At 37.9% G+C, this 18,559-nt stretch overlaps 2 protein-coding genes and 1 long non-coding RNA gene across 7 annotated transcripts in view; 1 reads left to right on the forward strand and 2 right to left on the reverse strand.

Annotated features, from left to right (window-relative positions):
* Positions 1-9,328, reverse strand: part of LOC111322153 (beta-1,4-galactosyltransferase 5) — a 16,709-nt gene extending 7,381 nt beyond the window's left edge. For 2 of the 4 annotated variants that reach the window (XR_015994602.1, XM_022925208.2), the window contains exons 1-5: positions 8,685-9,328; positions 3,655-3,773; positions 2,793-2,909; positions 489-676; positions 1-42 (exon numbers count right to left, since the gene is read on the reverse strand). The exon at positions 1-42 is cut by the window's left edge and continues 81 nt beyond it. Coding sequence is in view for 3 of the 4 variants with exons in the window: in XM_022925208.2 (XP_022780943.1) it covers positions 1-42; positions 489-676; positions 2,793-2,909; positions 3,655-3,773; positions 8,685-9,183 (965 nt within the window). In the remaining variant the exon portion in view is untranslated. The remainder of the gene's footprint in view (positions 43-488; positions 677-2,792; positions 2,910-3,654; positions 3,774-8,684) is intronic. The other 2 variants (XM_022925209.2, XM_088743034.1) reach the window with 2 other exon arrangements.
* A 56-nt stretch (positions 9,329-9,384) lies between these two features.
* LOC148717639 (uncharacterized) lies at positions 9,385-15,093 on the forward strand. 2 transcript variants are annotated; one of them, XR_015994604.1, is made up of 2 exons: positions 9,385-9,526; positions 11,096-15,093. It is a non-coding gene; the product is annotated as an uncharacterized LOC148717639 (long non-coding RNA). The 2 variants fall into 2 exon arrangements; XR_015994603.1 differs by having other exon boundaries at positions 9,468-10,096.
* LOC148717640 (uncharacterized) lies at positions 11,560-15,848 on the reverse strand. The gene is made up of 2 exons (XM_088743035.1): positions 15,332-15,848; positions 11,560-12,635 (listed from the first exon to the last, which is right to left on the reverse strand). The coding sequence occupies exons 1-2, from the start codon at positions 15,591-15,593 to the stop codon at positions 12,046-12,048; spliced, it is 852 nt and encodes a 283-aa protein (XP_088599161.1). The 5' UTR covers positions 15,594-15,848; the 3' UTR covers positions 11,560-12,045.
* Between the last annotated feature and the right edge of the window lie 2,711 nt (positions 15,849-18,559).

An 18,559-nucleotide genomic window follows, 5' to 3' on the forward strand; every position in this document is an offset into this window, starting at 1 on the left:
GTAAAGGACCCAGCACCTCCAAAAATGGTATCATACGGCAGCCTGAAAGAAAACGATACGTTAAGAAAGAAGGGAACGCAAGACGTGTATGGGAATTTGGGACTCTACGCGATATTTTCATCGAAAGTATAAGCTGAAAACAGCCACTGAAACATTCTCTGAAACATCAGAAATAAGACGTCTGTTTACGAGCAAGGTGACCCATCAGGCCGGCGCTTAACTCTAGTTTCTGTAGCATGAAGCGACTAGGAGTATTTTTACTCCCCCTTGGATGGGATGCTGGTCCATCGCAGGGTTACCCACGGCATTAAATTCGCCGGTACCTATTTAAACACCTGGGTGAAGAGAGGCACTGTGAGAGTCACGTGTCTTACCTGAAAACACAACACAATGTCCCCGGCCAGGGCTCGAATCCGGACCACTCGATTCGGAGTCGAGCGCACCACGAGGCCACCGCGCCTCGCACGCAAACATCAGAAATTACTTACCTATAATCGAATTTATCCACAGCAACTGACAGATGTCTGGGTGATGAGGGGCAGCCGTAATCATTCCTATCATCCTCTGGTATTAAATCAACGTCATGGAACACAAAACATGTGTAATTATCAAACTTGAGTGCTTCTTGATAGCCAATATTGAACAGCATGGCACGGTTAAATGGAGTATCTCCTGCCTGTGCGAAAACAAATCAGTAAAGTCAAATAACAGTGTTATCCCAGAAACCAATCAGTAAATTCAAATAACAGTGTAATCCCAGAAACCAATTAGAGTAAAGGTTTACCATTATCATTATGAGAACCAAATGAGTACTCAAAGTGAAAACAAGCGAACTGCTTGAAGCGCGGGAAAACGCGAATCACCAAGTCCAGATTGTTTTTAGCTTGCATCTGATTGGTTGACAGTTTTCTTGACCAATCACAGAGCATAGTGATCCTGGATTACTTTCGACACACAATTGGCCGTTTCCGCATTACCTTTGGCCTTTTTTTCAAAACGAGGCTTGGTGCTCAACCATTCTTGTGAAAATGAGTTTAATTTGTATGTGAATGAAAACGTATTACAGTGGAACCTCGATTTAACGAAGTGCCGAGGGACTGGGGAAAAGGGTTCGTTATATCGAGGTTCTATGGCATAAAGTGCCCCTGAGATAATAATTTTCGTACATCATTTTTTTTTTTTTTCATTTTCGTGTTAAGTGTGTCTCCTTCACCTACTCTGCCAAATTTCAGTCTAAACCGAGCACCAGAAAGATCTTTTTTCGGGCCGTTAAATTCGCGATTTCGCGTCCGCCATTATTTGAACATGTTCCGGAAGTTGATCGCAGGACTCAAAGGCTCAACGCGAGAATCTCACATGGCAAAATGTCAAGCAAACATAACAGAGTGCTTTACTCAATTCTTACAAAAACTAAACAAAAATGACGAGGCATCGATGCGTAATTCAAAGCTGAAGCAATCGTGCAGACCATGCTGCAGGTATTTCTCTGCATCGGAGCCTTGCAAATAAATCAGAGCGGGAAAAACGGATGCGATTTGTGTGACTTTGAAGCGGTAAAAATTGATCATCGAAGGTTTATTTTGAGTTTTTAATGGAAAAAAGGGTTTTAACTTGACTCAATTCAACATTCTGTACAAAAATTAGCCCAAAATAGAATGGTCAATTTTCGTCTCAGGGGTAGCTGAAACTGAAGTATCGTTCGTTGTACCGAGGACTCCGTTATATCAGAGTTAGTGACTCTGGTTATAGAGAGGTTCGTTAAATCGAGGTTCCACTGTATCAAATAAAAGGATGAGCACAAGGACTCGCTTTCAAAAAGAGGCTAAAGGTAATTCGGAAATAGGATACTGAGAATTCCTCTACCGATTAGCTAGAAATTAGTTATATAGCTACTCTTGTAAATCCGAGTTGAAATATAGGTGATGTTTATATGTAACGTAAATGAAACTTTTCTTTATGCAGCCATGGCAAGTGGCAATGAGAGCTATTACTTTGTCATATTCAGTAAACTTAACCCTTTCATTACCACGATCGCATTAGTCTCTACTTTTCGAGCGTCTTACTCGTGGAGGTCCTACGGGGCATCGGTCTCACTCTAACAACTTCCAGCGGTGCATTGACACCAACTTTTTTTTCATGGTTTTTTCTTTTTTTTTTTTTTTTTTTAACTCGCACAATGGACTTCGCCGAAAAGGAGGGACTGCTTGTCTCTAAGGTACGAACCATGCACTGATAAAACGGCATAAAGTCTTATGCAAATAAAACACAACAAAAGCTGATAATTATAAAATCATTACATTCGAGAACGGATGAAAAGAACCACAAAAATACCATAGTTGATTAAAAAACACAATAAACGGTTCCCAATAGGGGAATCCTTGTTTACAATATTTGCCTCATTAGCATAAGCAATTCAGTTTCTGTTGGAGCTAAAAATAAATCAGTTCTGAATATCGAAAGGTCGAAGTACGATTAACTCGGCCAATGAATACGAGCCTGATGCATTGAATATTGTTTTTGCAAAAAAAAAAAAAAAAAAAAAACTCCAAATTTTACATAGAATGTATGAGCTCATTAGCGCTTTTGCCACCCAGAAATTTTGCAGTTTTTGATGGATTATTTCTCCTTGAATATTACACCCAAAGAGCTAAAAATTTCCCCATGTACTAAGGTTTTCTAGCTCTTTAGCTGCCTGAAGTCAATTTGTATCTAAAATGCCTCCTTCTTTACGCAAAGCCGTATACAAATAAGCAAAAATGTAAACAATGACGTCAGCATGAATCCGCCTATACCTGCTCTATGACAATCATCCTATAGTCCAAATTCTGTCTCTTTAGCATGGGGTGGATATTTCGCACAAGGATGGACAGCTGCTCGTAGCGATTACGATATGGAATAATGAGGGACATCTGGCGAGAGATCGTCCGATGAAATATGTGTTAAATCTAACACTTTGTCCAATTTAACTTTGTACCATCGTTGTTTCAATATTACGATACTTTAACCCTTTACAGCCTAACATCACTAAGTATATTCTCCATACTCTTCTCTATACATTTGCTAAGGTGCTGACAGGGAGAATTTGTTGAACAATCAAAAGCATCTTTAGTTGGTGATCATTTCCTATATTCTCATGACCTGTACTGAAAAATGTGTCATACAGAGGTGGTATTGTAAGGAGAAATAAGATACTAGTCATTCTTAGGGGTTAAAGGGTTAACTTGAGCTGCAATTTTCTATTAAGCATTGTGGGTAATCTTGGAGAGTACCGGTTTTGCTTTACTCCTACAGCCCAAAAAAAGTCTCTATGATCATAGGCATCTAAAGAAATTGGATGGTTCTGAAAACAGTGTGACAGCATACCGAGTGTTTGTTACCTTTCAAATATCAGAAATTTGGAACTTTTTCAAGGACTATACAACACTATCTGTTGAGTCTAGGCTAATAAAAAACATTTCCCTTGGGTGTCAAAGGCAAACCTAAAATTGCATTATTTTGTTTTTGTTTGCTGCAGCAGACTGTGCAGGTTTGAGAACTGGCATACCATTCAGATGTCATCTTCTCCCTGTGATATGTATCCCTGTCTAGATTGCTTTTGTAATTACTTTGGGTTTGGTTTTCCACTCAACCAAAGAACAGACAACATCTGCTTACCTTAACCCTAGCTTTACATTCAGACGGTTTCCAACATCCTCCCTCACTGACCCAACTGGACATGTCCTTCTCAACATCAACCATCCTAACTTGTGTTACATTTACATCCAAAGCACCTGCTAATTTAGAAATTGAAACAACGAAAAAAGCAATTCCAGAAGTTTCTTTTAGTATTAAACTAAATCCAAAATTATACACTAGGTATGAAAAAAAATAAAAACAACAAACAAAAAGAACATAAACCTCTTGATTTTTAGCTGTTAGTAAATTCTTATTTTTATTGATACTTTTAACTCCGATTAATTATTTTTGCATTTAAATTTCCATTCCATATTCTTCATTTTCCCTCTTTTAATTAAATTTTTTTGTGGGCATCAAACACTCACACTTTATGGTCAATCCTCATTTACTTTTCTGATTACTTGTTTACCCTTGAAAACCAGGGTGGACAACACTAACATACTCCAGTCTGGGTTCCAAGCCAAGCCTTTTTTCAATACACGATTGGGCTATCTTAACTCATAAAATGAAATTGTAGTTGCCAAAAATGAAAAAAAAAAAAAAAACAGAAAGGACATCCTGTGTAAGTTATACATGTCTAATTACACCTGAATCAATGGTTTGACCTAAAAGAGGCATAACACATAACACAAATTATTAAAAACTCGATCATTGGATAATGCAATTCAAGACTTTTTATTGGCTTAGCCATTATGGTATATGAGCCAATATACCATAATCTACAGATATGGTAAGTGTACGTGTCAGCTTAAAATCAAAAGGGAGCTAAAAAAATCCAGTTTCTTCTCACAAAATAATAATTTCTTGAGGGCGTTTTTAATAAAACAATTATTCCACTCTCGCTTGTTGGATATGAGATGATTATAGCCAACTTGGCGCTACGAGCCTCATTGGCTATCTATCATCTCATATCCAACACGCACTCGTGGAATAATTGCTAATTATTATCACTTTGTCCTGCATTGTATCACATTTTGCAGGCTAAAATGTATTTAAGGTGGCACGTACCGGTTTTCATCTTTTTGATGGTTTGTAACTTTCCAAGAATACAACAGAAAGACTGACCAAGGCCAGTTGAACACTTTTACGGGGTTGAATTATATAATCATTGGTTATTCAAAAATAGGTGTCATTTTGTCACTAGCAGTTTCCATGGCAACGCTTTCATAGGCTTATTCAGACGCATTTTTTAGCTTGTGGCTTAAATAATTCGAAAACTAACCTGGTGACCCTATGATTTTTTTCAGTGATTGCTTTTGGCACTTGAAAAGGAAAATGCACAAAGATTTTTAAAAAATTCTACGGAGCAGAATTTCAGAAAATCTAGAAAAAAGGCAATTCTCAGACATCACAAATTTCCTTCCGTAGAATTTTCTAGTTTTTTTTACTGAGGATTCCTTTCAACGTTGCTATGATATTGGAACAATAAAAAGAAGGGGTCACCAGACTTGTTTTCATGCAATAGCTTTCGTGAGTTTAGCAATTTCCATGCACATTCTCGCACATTTAAAAATCTGGATTCCATAAGATCGACATTTGCTCATGATCTGTTATAGGTACCGCTAACAACTGCGTGTGCTCACGCACGCGCCTACGATGTAATGTTTACAGATGTTTACTGCTAAGAAAATCATTAAACAGCTGTCAAACACAGCCTCCCGGGCTCATCTTAAAAATCCTACACACGACTTCTGGCTACATCATATCATTTTCCTTTAAGTTTCAAAGTCTTCTTCCACTTCAGGTAGATTATCCTTCACTTGAGTTCTTCTTTTTTCGCCATCGCAAGACTTCATATCAGTTGAATATTTCTTTTAAATGCGAAGTGAAGCAACCTTTACTTCTCCGAAAATCGTCTTCTTTATCTTAGTTTCTATCTCCTGAATTTGCAGTGGCCGCTCAACACATCAAATACAAGCTCTTAGGTAAACTTCTCACGTAAGCAGAAAAAATTCCTCGCACCGCCATCTTTGTTTTAAATTTTCGTCTGTTAATCTCGTGCTTCTTTCGCACGTTTCTCCCGCGCGTGACACAAGAGTTATCTGTTCCCCGCGCGAGGAAACTAATACAAGCCACCTTAAGGCCACTCACACATTTGCATGATTGTTCAGACTGTTTTGTTTTCATTCTTTTAGGTTTTTATTTTCTCAATGCCTTTCAAAGAGATAATAGTAGTACTTGTACAGTTTATGTTCTTGGGCATACATGTAAACATGTTTTGGGCACTTCTCACAGTTATTTTGACCCTCGCCTAGCAGCTTGGGCTAAAATGACTCTGATTTGGCATACCGGTAGTTACAACATGAACATCAACTCTTAATTTTTAACACATCTAGTACAGGGCATTTTGTAAGCAAAGAGTGAAATGTTTGACTGGTTCTATTTGTCAACTCATCCAAAAAGGGAATTATTATTCCAGTATCTAATATTTTGGCTTCCAGTCTTCCAAATAACAAAATGGAACCACTGAGTTTTCTTCATGACTCAAAAACGTAAAAATACATGCTTAATTAAGGCTTGTTGCCCAAAATTTCTAACCAAAAAAATTTGGAAAAAAAGCAAAGTGTTGAATCCACACTATAAATACTGGGTAAAAAATACAAATTTTACAACTTGCCACATGGCTACTGAGCATAGGCAACTTTTGCTTTTTGATAACCAGAAATTTTTTCTTCTTGCTATGGTAACATAAATGGAAGCACCTTAGAACACTGCCTTTAAAGAAATGTTTACCCCTTAAACCTCTTACAGACCAGTCAGTGCGAGTGGATAAAACAGTGGCCAAAGCTATTTTTCCTCAGGAGTGAAAAAAAAAAAAAAAAATGAAAAGGACACTAAGGAATATTACATGATTTATAATAACACTAATGACACCACAAAAAGGTATCATGTGCCAATCAATTCGAAGCTTCAACACCCTGCCCTCATCCCAACAAACCATGGGCATTTGACTATTGTCCTTTCTGGAGATAGGGAATTTAAACCCTGCCTGGGTGAGGTGGGGAATTTCAACTGAAACTATAAAGTCTTTTGAGTGGAAAGACTTGTTATCTCTTAATAACAAGGTGTTTGAAGGTAAAGAGTTCACTATTGTGAGCAGATGGCTCAGAAGAAAAGGTCTACAAAAATGTCATGGTCACTGATCTTGCCTTTTACAAAAAAGAAAACATCATCATCAAATCGCACACTTGGGTGAGGAATTCAAGCACTCAAAAGTCTGAGGGAAATGTTGAAGCTTTTAATTGATCAACACATTATTCATTAGTCTAGCTGACAGTCATTTTTTAAGGTTCACATAATATCTCAAGGCCTAATTTTCAGTCAAGAAGGAGAAAGAAGCAACAACAGAGGATTAGTACTAATGAATTATGCAAATGTTCATCTCACTTTCTTGTTTGCCCTTGCTCACCAAAGAATGAAAATGTTACATCTTTCTACATAACTATAGAAGACAGACATCTTCCCAAATTGGCATCTTTACTGAACTTTTTAAGTGATTGATTTTTGGCTTTTCATCAGGGCAACCAAAGTCTAGTGCAATTGACAGTCAATTGATTTATCACTGATAATCAACCACCATTACATTAAACAGGGTTTTATCCACACAACAATTGAGCCAAGTGTTTTTAAAATCAGAGTAAAAAATCTTGGCCAATCCTATTAAATAAAAATCAAATCACCCCTTCAAATAAAAACACTTTGACTCTCAATTCCCTAAATCAGGATACTTTGGTTCAGTCAAAATTGAAGGGAAGGAATTTAAAAGACGTTATGGAAACAGAAAATGGTGATAGTGCTGTCATGGAGAAAGACAAAAAGCAGTGGGGGGATGTCCAAACAGTAATTATGCACTGATCAATTTGAAGCTTCAACATCCCCCCAGGCAATACTCACAGAGTCTAAGGCAAATAATTGTTTTAGTACAAATTGATTGCTACTGTGCTTTTGAGTTCTGTTGTTGTAAATTTGTTTTGCTGTTAAACCATTCTGTGAGTAAAGAAAGTTTTACACACATTTTGTCACAATAGTTTTGATTACTTGTATTGAGGGTCAACTCAATCAGGAAAACACATGTTGTGTATTTTTGAAAAGTGTTACTCCATGCTTAGTTGTATTTTTTGTGCTCTTCAGAATTGATCTTTCTTCTCTCTGTTTATCACTTCCTCCATAGCATAGACAAAATCCAATACAGAGATTTCCAAATTCAGCTCCCTTGCTATATCATAGTGATTATTTCAACCAATCATATGCATAGTGCAAGAGTCTGAGAAATTATACTACTGTTCAGCAGATATTTACCGGTTAGTGTACATAAATCACATGGGCTGACATCTTTTGCTGTTTAGCAAAAGTTTGCAAAGTTGTGTGAAAATCAGACTACCTTTGGTGTCCACAATATCTCTATGTATATTGGATGTTAAATCTCTCTTGATAGCTCGACTCTATCAGGCTCAATAAAATGGTTCTTCCTTCAAGTCAAAACCTACATGTACGTCTGATAAATATTGTCACGCCATGACAGACAATCAATTTTAAAGTTGAAAGCGTTGGATTCAAATAACTTTGTTAAGTCCTTGTTATGAAGAATGGTCACGACTGAGATTTGAAGAAAAGTACATTAGTAATTACGCATCGGGAGAAAGCCGGAAATTCAGCGGATAAGGTTTAGAAATTGCTTTGTTGTAGGAGATACATTAAGGAAGCACTTCTCCAAGTTTTAGGTTTCTTTGTTTTGCCAAACTTAAGATATTCATCAAAATGTTTTGCGCAAATTTTCAGAGACAGCTAGTATGGAACCTCCGTGTTGGTGTATATCTTTGGTCCACCAACATGGTCGCCGGCAAAAGAGTAAAACATCTGGAACCTTACTTTGGCTATCAGTATCTAGCCCATAACTCTGAACTACAAACTGCACTGGTTTCCAAACCAAGCACGCTATTGAGCTTTGTTTTTGATTAGTATGGGGTTATACGGAAATCTTTCCTATTCGAGTAATAACCAAGACTTACCACGTCCCTGTGAAAATGTTGGGCAGAAAGCAATATCTTCGGGATGCGTTGAATTCCTCTCACGATTTGCACCAGCAGTCGTCCCTACTTCAATCAGATTAACATTTGAACTACTCTGTTGCCGAACTTCGTGATCTTCAATCCGTTCAGTCCGTAGATTCTTGACAGTAACAGTGCTAGTAGTAACTAGAACTTTAGCCGTAGGCACTTGTTTTGAACTACTGGAGGGCAAATTTACTTGAGGTAAATAGTCTTCGTTGATGTGTAAGGGTGTCGAAGGCTCTTCGAGGGAAGCACCAGTGGACGCCAAGTAGTTAGCTTGATCTGTAGGAGGAAGCCGTTTTTGAATGTCTTTCTTGTCCTCTGGCAGATTGCTCTCCCCTCCTTCATTCCTCCGCCTGGAGTTTGAAGAATAAAAAACCATCGCCATACTAGTCATGAAAGAGGCGCCAACTATGGCGATAATAAAATATCTCAGATTCCTCAGAGATGAACCCATGCAGGAATCGTCTCCATGTGCTGTTACGCAAATTAGATCCAAAAAAATTCCCTTAAAGTCATTAAAAAATATATATATATGAAAACATCACCACCGCCGAAAGAGAATACTTCAAAGAACATTCAGCATCGTCATGCCGAGTCGTAGTCAGTTATTCTTTGTTTGCACGTGACGTCAGCATAAATTAAAAAACCGGGGTCAGCCATGTTGTGGGATAACTACGCTCAACGATCCGTGTTAACATAGCTGGTGTAACATAGCTGTCTGAAGTGTATGTTGAAGGTGTTACACACATACTTGTCAATGTCATGCATTCTAAATAGCTGCCGATACTTGTAATTAGGTATGCCAATGTAGACTATTTTAAGATTTGTGCTGTAGTTTGGATTGTAATATGTTTTGTGTGAACGGTAAATTTTTCAGTTTTTTTGGATACTACAACACCACGTGCTTTGCGGAAGCCGGTATGATCGTTTTACAGTTTTAGTTTCCCCTCTTATCATTCCACAACTCTGTGTTGTGTTTGGTTGTTTTGAATTTGGTTGTGTTACATGTATAAACAAGCAAGCAATTGAAAAGTAATTATTGTTTATTAAGCTTTCAAGACTGTATGTTTCTTTTGTATTAATAGTTTTCGCATCTTACGCCTATAGTTTAGTTTGAGGTTCAGCTAATTACTGATACTTGTGGGATTGATGCTGTATTTTCTAAATATTGATAATAATAACACAAACTGGGGGATAACCATGCACATACTTTGCGGAAGCCGGTATCGTTTCGTTGGTAAAGGCAAAACCAGGCAAGTCTCTGGCTCCTATTGACAAAGCTGCCATAGTGTGCTATGCAGTCACCAATTTAACAGAGTCTATTGTACCATTTGATCGAGGTGAACTTACAACCAGTTTGATTCCAGGTACTTTATGCACAATTTTTCACCTAAAGGCCTTAGAGAACTGATGTAGTTCATGCTAGCCATAATTTGTCATTAAAGAACTTCAGTAATTCTCAAGTTGACAAAAACACAGCTTTAAGGTACACCATTGACAAGCAACATTTGTTTAGTATGTGTCACAGATGCTAGTCATTAATAGATAACTATATGACAAACAACCATAAAGTTCAGTTAGCATTTTCACAAAGAAAGGAGCACCCCCAAAGTAATATTTTGGTGATTTTGGTACAATTGAATAACCTTGAAATTTCAATCATGATTGCTCAGTTAATTTTTTCAAATAAAAAATTGGACAGATCCAGTGTCCTAAAGGCTCTTCTGTCAACTTCAAACATGACATATGATACCATTTAATCTTGAACAAATCATTGTCACAGCCAATTAATGTGCTGTCCTCCAAATCTTGTTGACAATAGCACTGCAGCCTTTCCTCTTCATCACCAGATGATGTTGATGAAGATGGAATGGTTAGAGCTTCACACCCTGGGCATGTATATTACTTCCCTACAATTTTAGGCAAAATGCACTTGCTGAAGAAATCAGAGGAAACAGAGAGTGTATCTTCACAAAACTCTTGGTCAGGAAGAATTTCTGCACAAAGAGATCCATTGTTGTTCACACCACAAAATCACAATATTCATCCCCACAGATACAGATCTAGGCCTGAACTTGGTAGTAGGCATAACATTTGTCAAGATGAACTTTACCAAACTCATCTTTCTCTAACAAAGAAGCAAGTTTTTTCGGAAAAATCCACTTTTTGGCATTAAGCAATCAAATAGGTTAGGGTAACGTAAAATCAGGTGAAAAAGTTAGGGTTAGGGTTAACCCATTAACGTCCAGTGCGCCCGTATGCGCCCATGGGGACCCACACCCTTTCTACGCCCTGTGACGTCATCAATTTTAACCCTGGAGCACGAATTCGAGCATCTACTTGAACGGGTTGAAAATATCTTGCAGACGATACCAGAATGAGCGCAATTGAGTGGAGGAGATTGGAGAAATAGCCAAAAAACCGTGCCATTTTGCATTTGGATCGAAAGGCCGTCGAGTGCACGAGCTGTCAAGTGGTTTTTGGTAAGTTAGAGCTTTTAAAACCCCAACAGTGACCCGAAATCTGCTGGACTAGCTTCAAAACACAGTTTTCCACAAAAGCTGCGGCCATTAATGGGTTAAACAAAAGTTGTTTTTTCGGGCTTCACTCCAATGAAGGGCTAACGCTCGAAACGTCAGCTTTTGTAATCATTACGGTGGGTAATTTACCATTTCAACTTTGTTGATATATCCAAATTACTAGATATTTAATAGTTAGAAGAAAAACGTTTAAGGGGGAGAGAGGATTCATTACGGGTCAGATTTGTCCTACTTATCTTTTACACAGATTAAGGAAAGACAGGATAATGAACTTGGCACATTTTTAACAATTCCAGTGTTTAAATCTAATTTATTACTGTTATACATTGTACACTAACTGTGTGTAACATAACATTGGCTGCATCACTTAGCTTTGCCCTCCCTATACAAAATGATTCACTTATTATGTACAAGAACACCTAAACAAAAGTCATGTACTTATTACATTAAAAGTTACTTACTGCTAATGATATGTTAAATTATACATGTGCAACAGTATGATGATATAATCTACATGTATTTAGGGTAAAGGTAAAGTCTGTTTACGAGCCAAGTGGCCCATTAGGCCGGTGCTTAACTCCGGTTTCTGTAGCATGAAGCGGCTAGGAGTATTTCTACTCCCCCCTGGATTGGATGCGAGTCCATCGCAGGGTTACCCCTAGCATTAAATTTGCTGGTACCCATTTATACACCTGGGTGAAGAGAGGCACTGTGACATTAAAGTGTCTTGCCTAAGAACACAACACAATGTCTCTGACTGGAATTCCAAGAAGCTTTTAAACTGAATGCCAGAAATGACTTTGGTATCTCTGATCAGCTCCCATTCCAAACAACTTAGGAAAAGTTAACCACTCTGCTCCACGCTCTTTGATTACTTTAGTCGCTTCTTGTAACATTGGCCTCTGCACTTGTTTGTAAAAATGGTCAATAGCTGCAGGGTCTTTCAATGACATCTTTACCTGTTGTGATGTTAAAGGAAAATGTTCTGATGGAGACTTCAACATTTCACTTAAAGTTTCATGGTGTTTCAAAACAGTTGCTGGCCATAACCATGCTAGGTAACCACTGGAAAAACCAAGTTCTGCATCACTAGCTTGGTATGTGTTCAGAGATGGGATGATAAACTTGTCAAGGAATTCGAACAACAACTTGATTTCAACTTGGATCATAGGACTTGAGCTCATCTTAATGACATCTTGCCAAACAGTGTGGTGGCTATCCGATTTTGGCAATCTTTGAAGGAGATGCTCAGCAAGCTGTAAACAAGCTTTTCCATACTTAAGATACCACTGGAGAGTCTCATGATAATACGTCCACCTTGTGTCAATGAATGTCTGAGGAAGGGGTGGCCCTTTACTAAGAATACCTAGAGAAACATACATAACTTTGTATTGGCTTGGACGCTCATGATGCAGCCAAGATATTTTATATAGTAATTGTAAAACATGGGGGTTACTCATGTCACCCTCTGCCCCAAACCCAGCCTGGCACATTCTTCTCAGCATGATGTTTAGTACATGTGGGTAGCATCCTACAAAAAAAACATTTCCTTTCCAAAAATTTTGGTGTTGTTTGCTAAGAGACCATTTACTTTTCCTTTTTGGGTAGAGGCATTGTCTCCAACCAACCCCGAAACATTGGTGATGTCAAATTCGTTTTTCACAACGTGATAATCCACGTCAGACTGGTGTTTTCTGGACCCGCTTGCTGTAAGGCTCTTTGCTAGGACGTAAGCTCGAGGCTTGCTCTCTATGACACCGCGGAAATACGTTTTGGTGACGTCACAGTGGTCAGTGGTCATCAACATTAGGCTGCCAAGTGCTGCCATGTGTTTGTGGACTGAGTTCGATGAAAATATCGGCCTTTTGCATGGTTTTAAGTTGGAAAATATTCATGATACTTCTCCTTGTTTATTATGGTTGATCCTTTGAATGGGTTTTTAATACTAAAACCACGTCTTAACAAATAGCGGTACAGGGGAGTCATTTTGTTCGAAGTTTTGTGCTGTTTGCTGACTTTAGCTGGCCGTTGATACCAAGTGCGATCATGGTTCGTCAGTCGCCCTCGCCTTCAGAATTGTCAAAAACAGCGATAGTTATCCAGACAAAGCAAGAGATTAGTTCTGTAAGATAATTTTCTAGCGAGTCTGAAGACTGGTTGGATTTTTAAGTGTTATTAGCATGAAGCGATACACGTAATTATTGAGTTGTGAAAATATTCACACTCACTTTGCGCCGACGTGCGGTGCCTTTTCATTTTGGAAATCATTCGCTTGGTTAAGAATTTTACTTTTCTAGACTGATTTTTCGCCATTCCACCTTCCTGATTTTCTGTGCCTTTAAGAACGGGTGTCCGTAACGCTCGAAACGTCAGCTTTTGTAATCGTTACGGTTGCCAATTTACCATTTCAACTTTGTTGATATATCCAAATTAAAATATGAAAACATTAGTTCATTTCATATACTTGCAGTTTTATCAAAAAGTTATCTCTCATGAACAGAATAACGCCTGACTTAAGCTCATATAATGGTAATGTTTACAAAGGGAGTGGAAATCGAAGAAATTGTGATTTGTTTGTATTTGAGACCATCCAACATGATTGATTCATTTACAATTTATCTTGAATTAAGTCTTTATTGATATTAATCGGTTGTAGATCTCCATTACTTGTCTTTGGTACGTTTGCTTGTACCTGTTACTACAACTGCTACTTTAATTTCCCAAACAGCTCTATTTGTTTTACACGATAGCATTTTCAATGAAACCCACTTTTTTATTATGATTATGATTATGATGATGATGATGATTATTATTATTATATATTTATAACTCAGTCACTTGAAACTTTTACAGGCACATGTATGTTTACCTGAAGTATATTCTACTATCTTGCATGTGCATTGCATTAATTTATGCAAATAATCAACTACTCTTCTTCAATTCATTTTTTTTAGATTAGCTTTGCATAGCTTTATATAGTTTCCATGTGCTTAAGGAATCATATACATCACATGCTCTGAAGCACTGTAAGGATAATTATGATCCCCATCAGTAATATTACATCATATCCCCACACTGAGAACATCATTATGAAACATTCCTATTTGACTTGTAACCATTTTTTTTCAAGGTGGCAAAATATAATTAGATGTATTGCTGAAACTCATTGAAAATTTCTTATTGACTACAACTAGCGTAGCCATACCAGTGCTCCCCTTCCCTGTAATAATTTGGGAAAAGGACATCTACATGGTGCTATCATTGTGCATGTTTGGGAATATCCCATCCTTGATTTTTATTTGACTAGATGGGCACAGCAGTACAAAGGCTAATTACAAGCTTTTGGTTACTCCTCATGATTTATTGTTAACTGGGAATTGACAGCTGACTTAATCTAATCAATTTTCTCCTGAACATTTTTTAACTTCATTTGTTAGACTTCAGAAAATACTTCTGATAATTTCCCTCAGACATTCGTAATTTGGAAGATTAATCATCATAATCATTGTTCTTTACACCTCCATAAACACCCAAAAGAATTCTTATATAACTCAGGCAGCTTCTGAATATAAGAAATCAAGTTTAGAAGATAGGTGATTCATTCAAGGCTGTTGCAATTTGACAAAAGACAATGCAGTGCTTTATTCACATCGATTAAATTATATTATAATAATTAGTTTACCTTACAGTAGTTTTGTTTCTTAAAAATTTGTTTTCTAGTAGTACCAAGATGGTAATGTTACTTTGTGAATCAGGGAGCTAAATAAAGCAGAAGTATTCTGTTAGCTCAGTACATTTTATGTTGCAGATGGCATTAAGTTAGTGAAGAAAGAAAAGAAAAAGCAAAAATAAATAAAATAAAATGATTAGTGAGGGGAAAGCAGCTTAAAAAAAAGACATACTACAAATTATTCATAATTGTAATGAGAAATAATTGTTGGGAAAGTGAAACTATTGCTCAGAAATAAAATTACAGCTTCTCAGAAAAAAAAATTAAACTAAGATGGAAAGTGAAAACGTCTTTATTATCATTATAATGGACATTTTGTACTTAAAGCATACCTCGGTTTATTCTTCCTCTAGTTGAGCCAGTCTTTGTACTTTTGGGGGCTTCAGTCCTATGCATGTTACAGTCGCAGGTTTTTTGGCCAACTATGATACATACAGTAACTAGTGGGGATAGGGTGGCCGTGCTACACGGGCATGTTTTGTCTTCTTTTCGGCGAATCTGACCGAAATGCCGTTGACATGCCGATTTATACGGTTCAAGCCACTGCTTTACAAACCTGATAGTGCAGCGTCCTCGGATCACCACTTCAACCATTCAAAAATCGTCTCATTTTTAGCCTTGGTGCATAAGCTCTTTTATAAACAAAACTTAGTTGACACGGAGCCGCCAGCGAAAAACAACAATTTCATATCGTGTGCAACTTCAGTTCGGCTTTGGCAAATTATATAATTGAGCTTAAGAACTATCCAAAAGGTGAGCCGAGTTTCAAAGCTAAGTTTACAGCATTCTTTCTAAGTTTTGACTTTTTACGCTGTCGATTTGACTCACGGAGATAAAACATTGTAAAAGTTATCGGCATTTCATGGTTTCGTTGAGGTGTCCGCTGACCATTAAAATACTGTATCGTGCCCTAAAAAACGTATTTCCCCGGTGTCGCTCTCTATAGGGCACCAGGTGTGAACACCCACTATGTGCCTCTCTTCTCCTCCCTTGTGGGAGTCATCGCTCCAGAGATGAAAATCGTACTTGGAGTTTGAAAAGCGCTTTAGTAAAATTAGTTTGTCTGCTTCACCTGAGAGAACATTCCAGTCAGAAAGTGTACTTGGGGAGACAACAAAGTTTGTCGGGGGGCTACAGTCAAACAGAATATTGAAAATCAGATGTAATGCTACAGGTGTGTTATGATAAGATGACAAAGATGCATGTTGCATGTATCTGACACAAGCCATAAACATCAAAATTCTTTGGTTGTATCCATTGTTACCATGTGTAAATGTCTCCACAAGGGAATATCCCTTTTTGTTTCCCAGCAATTTCTTTTTCAATGTTGAGGAAGCAGATCTTGTCCCCCTTAGCTTGTTGCCGACTTGTTTTTCTTTTTTTTTAGTAGACGTAAGTTTGTGTTGACACTTTTTCAGTTGAATTTGGAGCCTCAACGCGTCCTTTTTCAATTGGATGTTCTTTCCTTTTACAAATACTGAAATTATGGAACGGTGACAATTTAAATTAGTCAAATGTAACTCACGGATTTCACACGATAGAGTATGGAACCAAAGAATACCAAGTAAAAATGCCCGACTAGAAAATATAAATCTAGTAAAAAAATGGTTATCACAATTGTAAGGTTGAATAACTGAAATTATTACACGACTCGGGCAGTCAGAGGGCCAATAACTAAAATTAACCAATAAAAATGCTCTATTGCCGGTCCAATGTTCTCTAAGTATTGGACCGGGTACTGTCCCGAATGGTCCCGAATGATACCGCACTTGTATCCCTTTGAACTTCAGTCGTATAATAAATCTCTTATTAACCAAGCTTGCTCGGGACCGTACTGGAAGAATATCGGCCCTCGGTCTTTTTTGTACGGACCTCGCTGCGCTCGGTCCGTACTGTCAAGACCTCGGGCCGATATTTTCCCAGTACGGCCCTCGCGCTTGGTTAATAAGATATATGTATTACCATTACGTTTCCACGGCGGTCCGTGTGCAGATAATTTTGTTCATGTTTGTTAGAACTTCCAACTTAAGCCTTAAAACTTCACTCATAAAACTCTCGATACTGTATGACACTTAAAGATACGCGTCGTTATGATTTGCTGCCCGAAAAATTAACTTGCCTGCACATTTATTACTGACTATGCGGCCATATCGACTACTCTACCTTAACATTCGAGAGGTTTTTCTTTTTCGGCTTCTATTTGGTGAGATTGTTATCTGTTTATGATTAATACCATCTAAAAGTGGTATCAACTACGATCGCGCAAGTTGCAACCGGCGGAATTTCAGAGTGGGAATGAAAATCAGTCACCGTAATATTGGTGGCTCAGACAATCTGCAGTAGTATTCGTAGACATTTGCAAGTGTTTGCATTTCCATTCCCTCCTGAAAAACACTTGCCTAGACTGCGTCTTAGGGTTTTGACTGTTCCTTTTAGATCGGCATCTTCGGATCTCACCCGTTCTCTCTCGAGTCGATAGAGTTTTTCTTCACTTAAAAAGCTGCACACTTGCACTGCAACGCCGCTTTTTTCTATTTCTTCGGAATAATTCGCATATATTCTCGGCTTCTTTTTGACTGGTGGCTGATTTTTGCGAGAAAACTGGCTGCCGTGAGCTCTGTTACGTGCCATCAGGTCTCATCGTCGGCGAGTCGGCCGGCGATTTAATTAACAAAAATATCTAACTTTGATGTAAACAACTCACGGCACGAGCCCGCGTTCTTTTTCTCAAGCAGTGTTACAAAGTAATGTAATCTGCGCATATCTGAGATTTTCATGGGGTTACGGTTTCCATGGGTGGGGTACCTTTCCGTGAGGCCTAACTTTTGCTTATTAGATGCGGGTAGATGACCCTGTACTATTAAGCTGACATTTGCAATAAAGCAAACCCGCCCTTTCCATCCAATATTTCTTGGTCTTTGGTTTTGTTTTTCCCATTGAAAGCAGCATTGGATCGATTCGCAATGATCAAAGGTATTTAACTTGGTCCACAGGCGGCCCAAGCTCTATTGAGAACCACACAAGGAACACCGATCGATTTATAAGGATTTGTATGGGATTTTCTACAAGATATCCATAGAGATAGTTAAAAGTGAAAATATTAATCAAAAATGACTTACCTTATTCCATACGTGTGTTGCTTCCTCCTAGTGTCGTTAATTTACCGATTTCACTTGATTTAAGCGGTTTTTTTTAATCCTGGTTTTCTCTTCTTAAAGAGAAGTTTAATCCTGGTTTTCTCTTCTTAAAGAGAAGTCTAATCCTGGTTTTCTCTTCTTAAAGAGAAGTCTTCTCTTTAAGAAGAGAAAACCAGGATTAAAAGAAACCGATTAAATCAAGTGAAATCGGTAAAATAACGACACCAGGAGCAAGCAACACACGTATAGAATAAGGTAAGCCATTTTTATTTAATATTTTCACTTTTAACTATCTCTATGGCTATCTTGTAGAAAATCCCATACAAATCCTTATAAATCGATATGCAAATTGTGTTCCTTGTGTGTTCTCCAAGAGAGCTTGGGCCGCCTGTGCTTGGTCTTCAACAATCGACAGAAGAGGTG

The sequence above is a fragment of the Stylophora pistillata genome, chromosome 13, assembly GCF_964205215.1.
Source record: "Stylophora pistillata chromosome 13, jaStyPist1.2, whole genome shotgun sequence".
NCBI lineage: Eukaryota > Metazoa > Cnidaria > Anthozoa > Scleractinia > Pocilloporidae > Stylophora > Stylophora pistillata.

Coding starts and splice junctions, on each gene's coding strand:
- LOC148717640 (XM_088743035.1), bottom strand. CDS start 15,593: ATGGTTGAAGTGGTGATCCGAGGACGCTGCACTATCAGGTTTGTAAAG. Junction 12,636..15,331: donor TAGAGGAAGAATAAACCGAG/GTATGCTTTAAG, acceptor ATGTTTCTCTAG/GTATTCTTAGTAAAGGGCCA.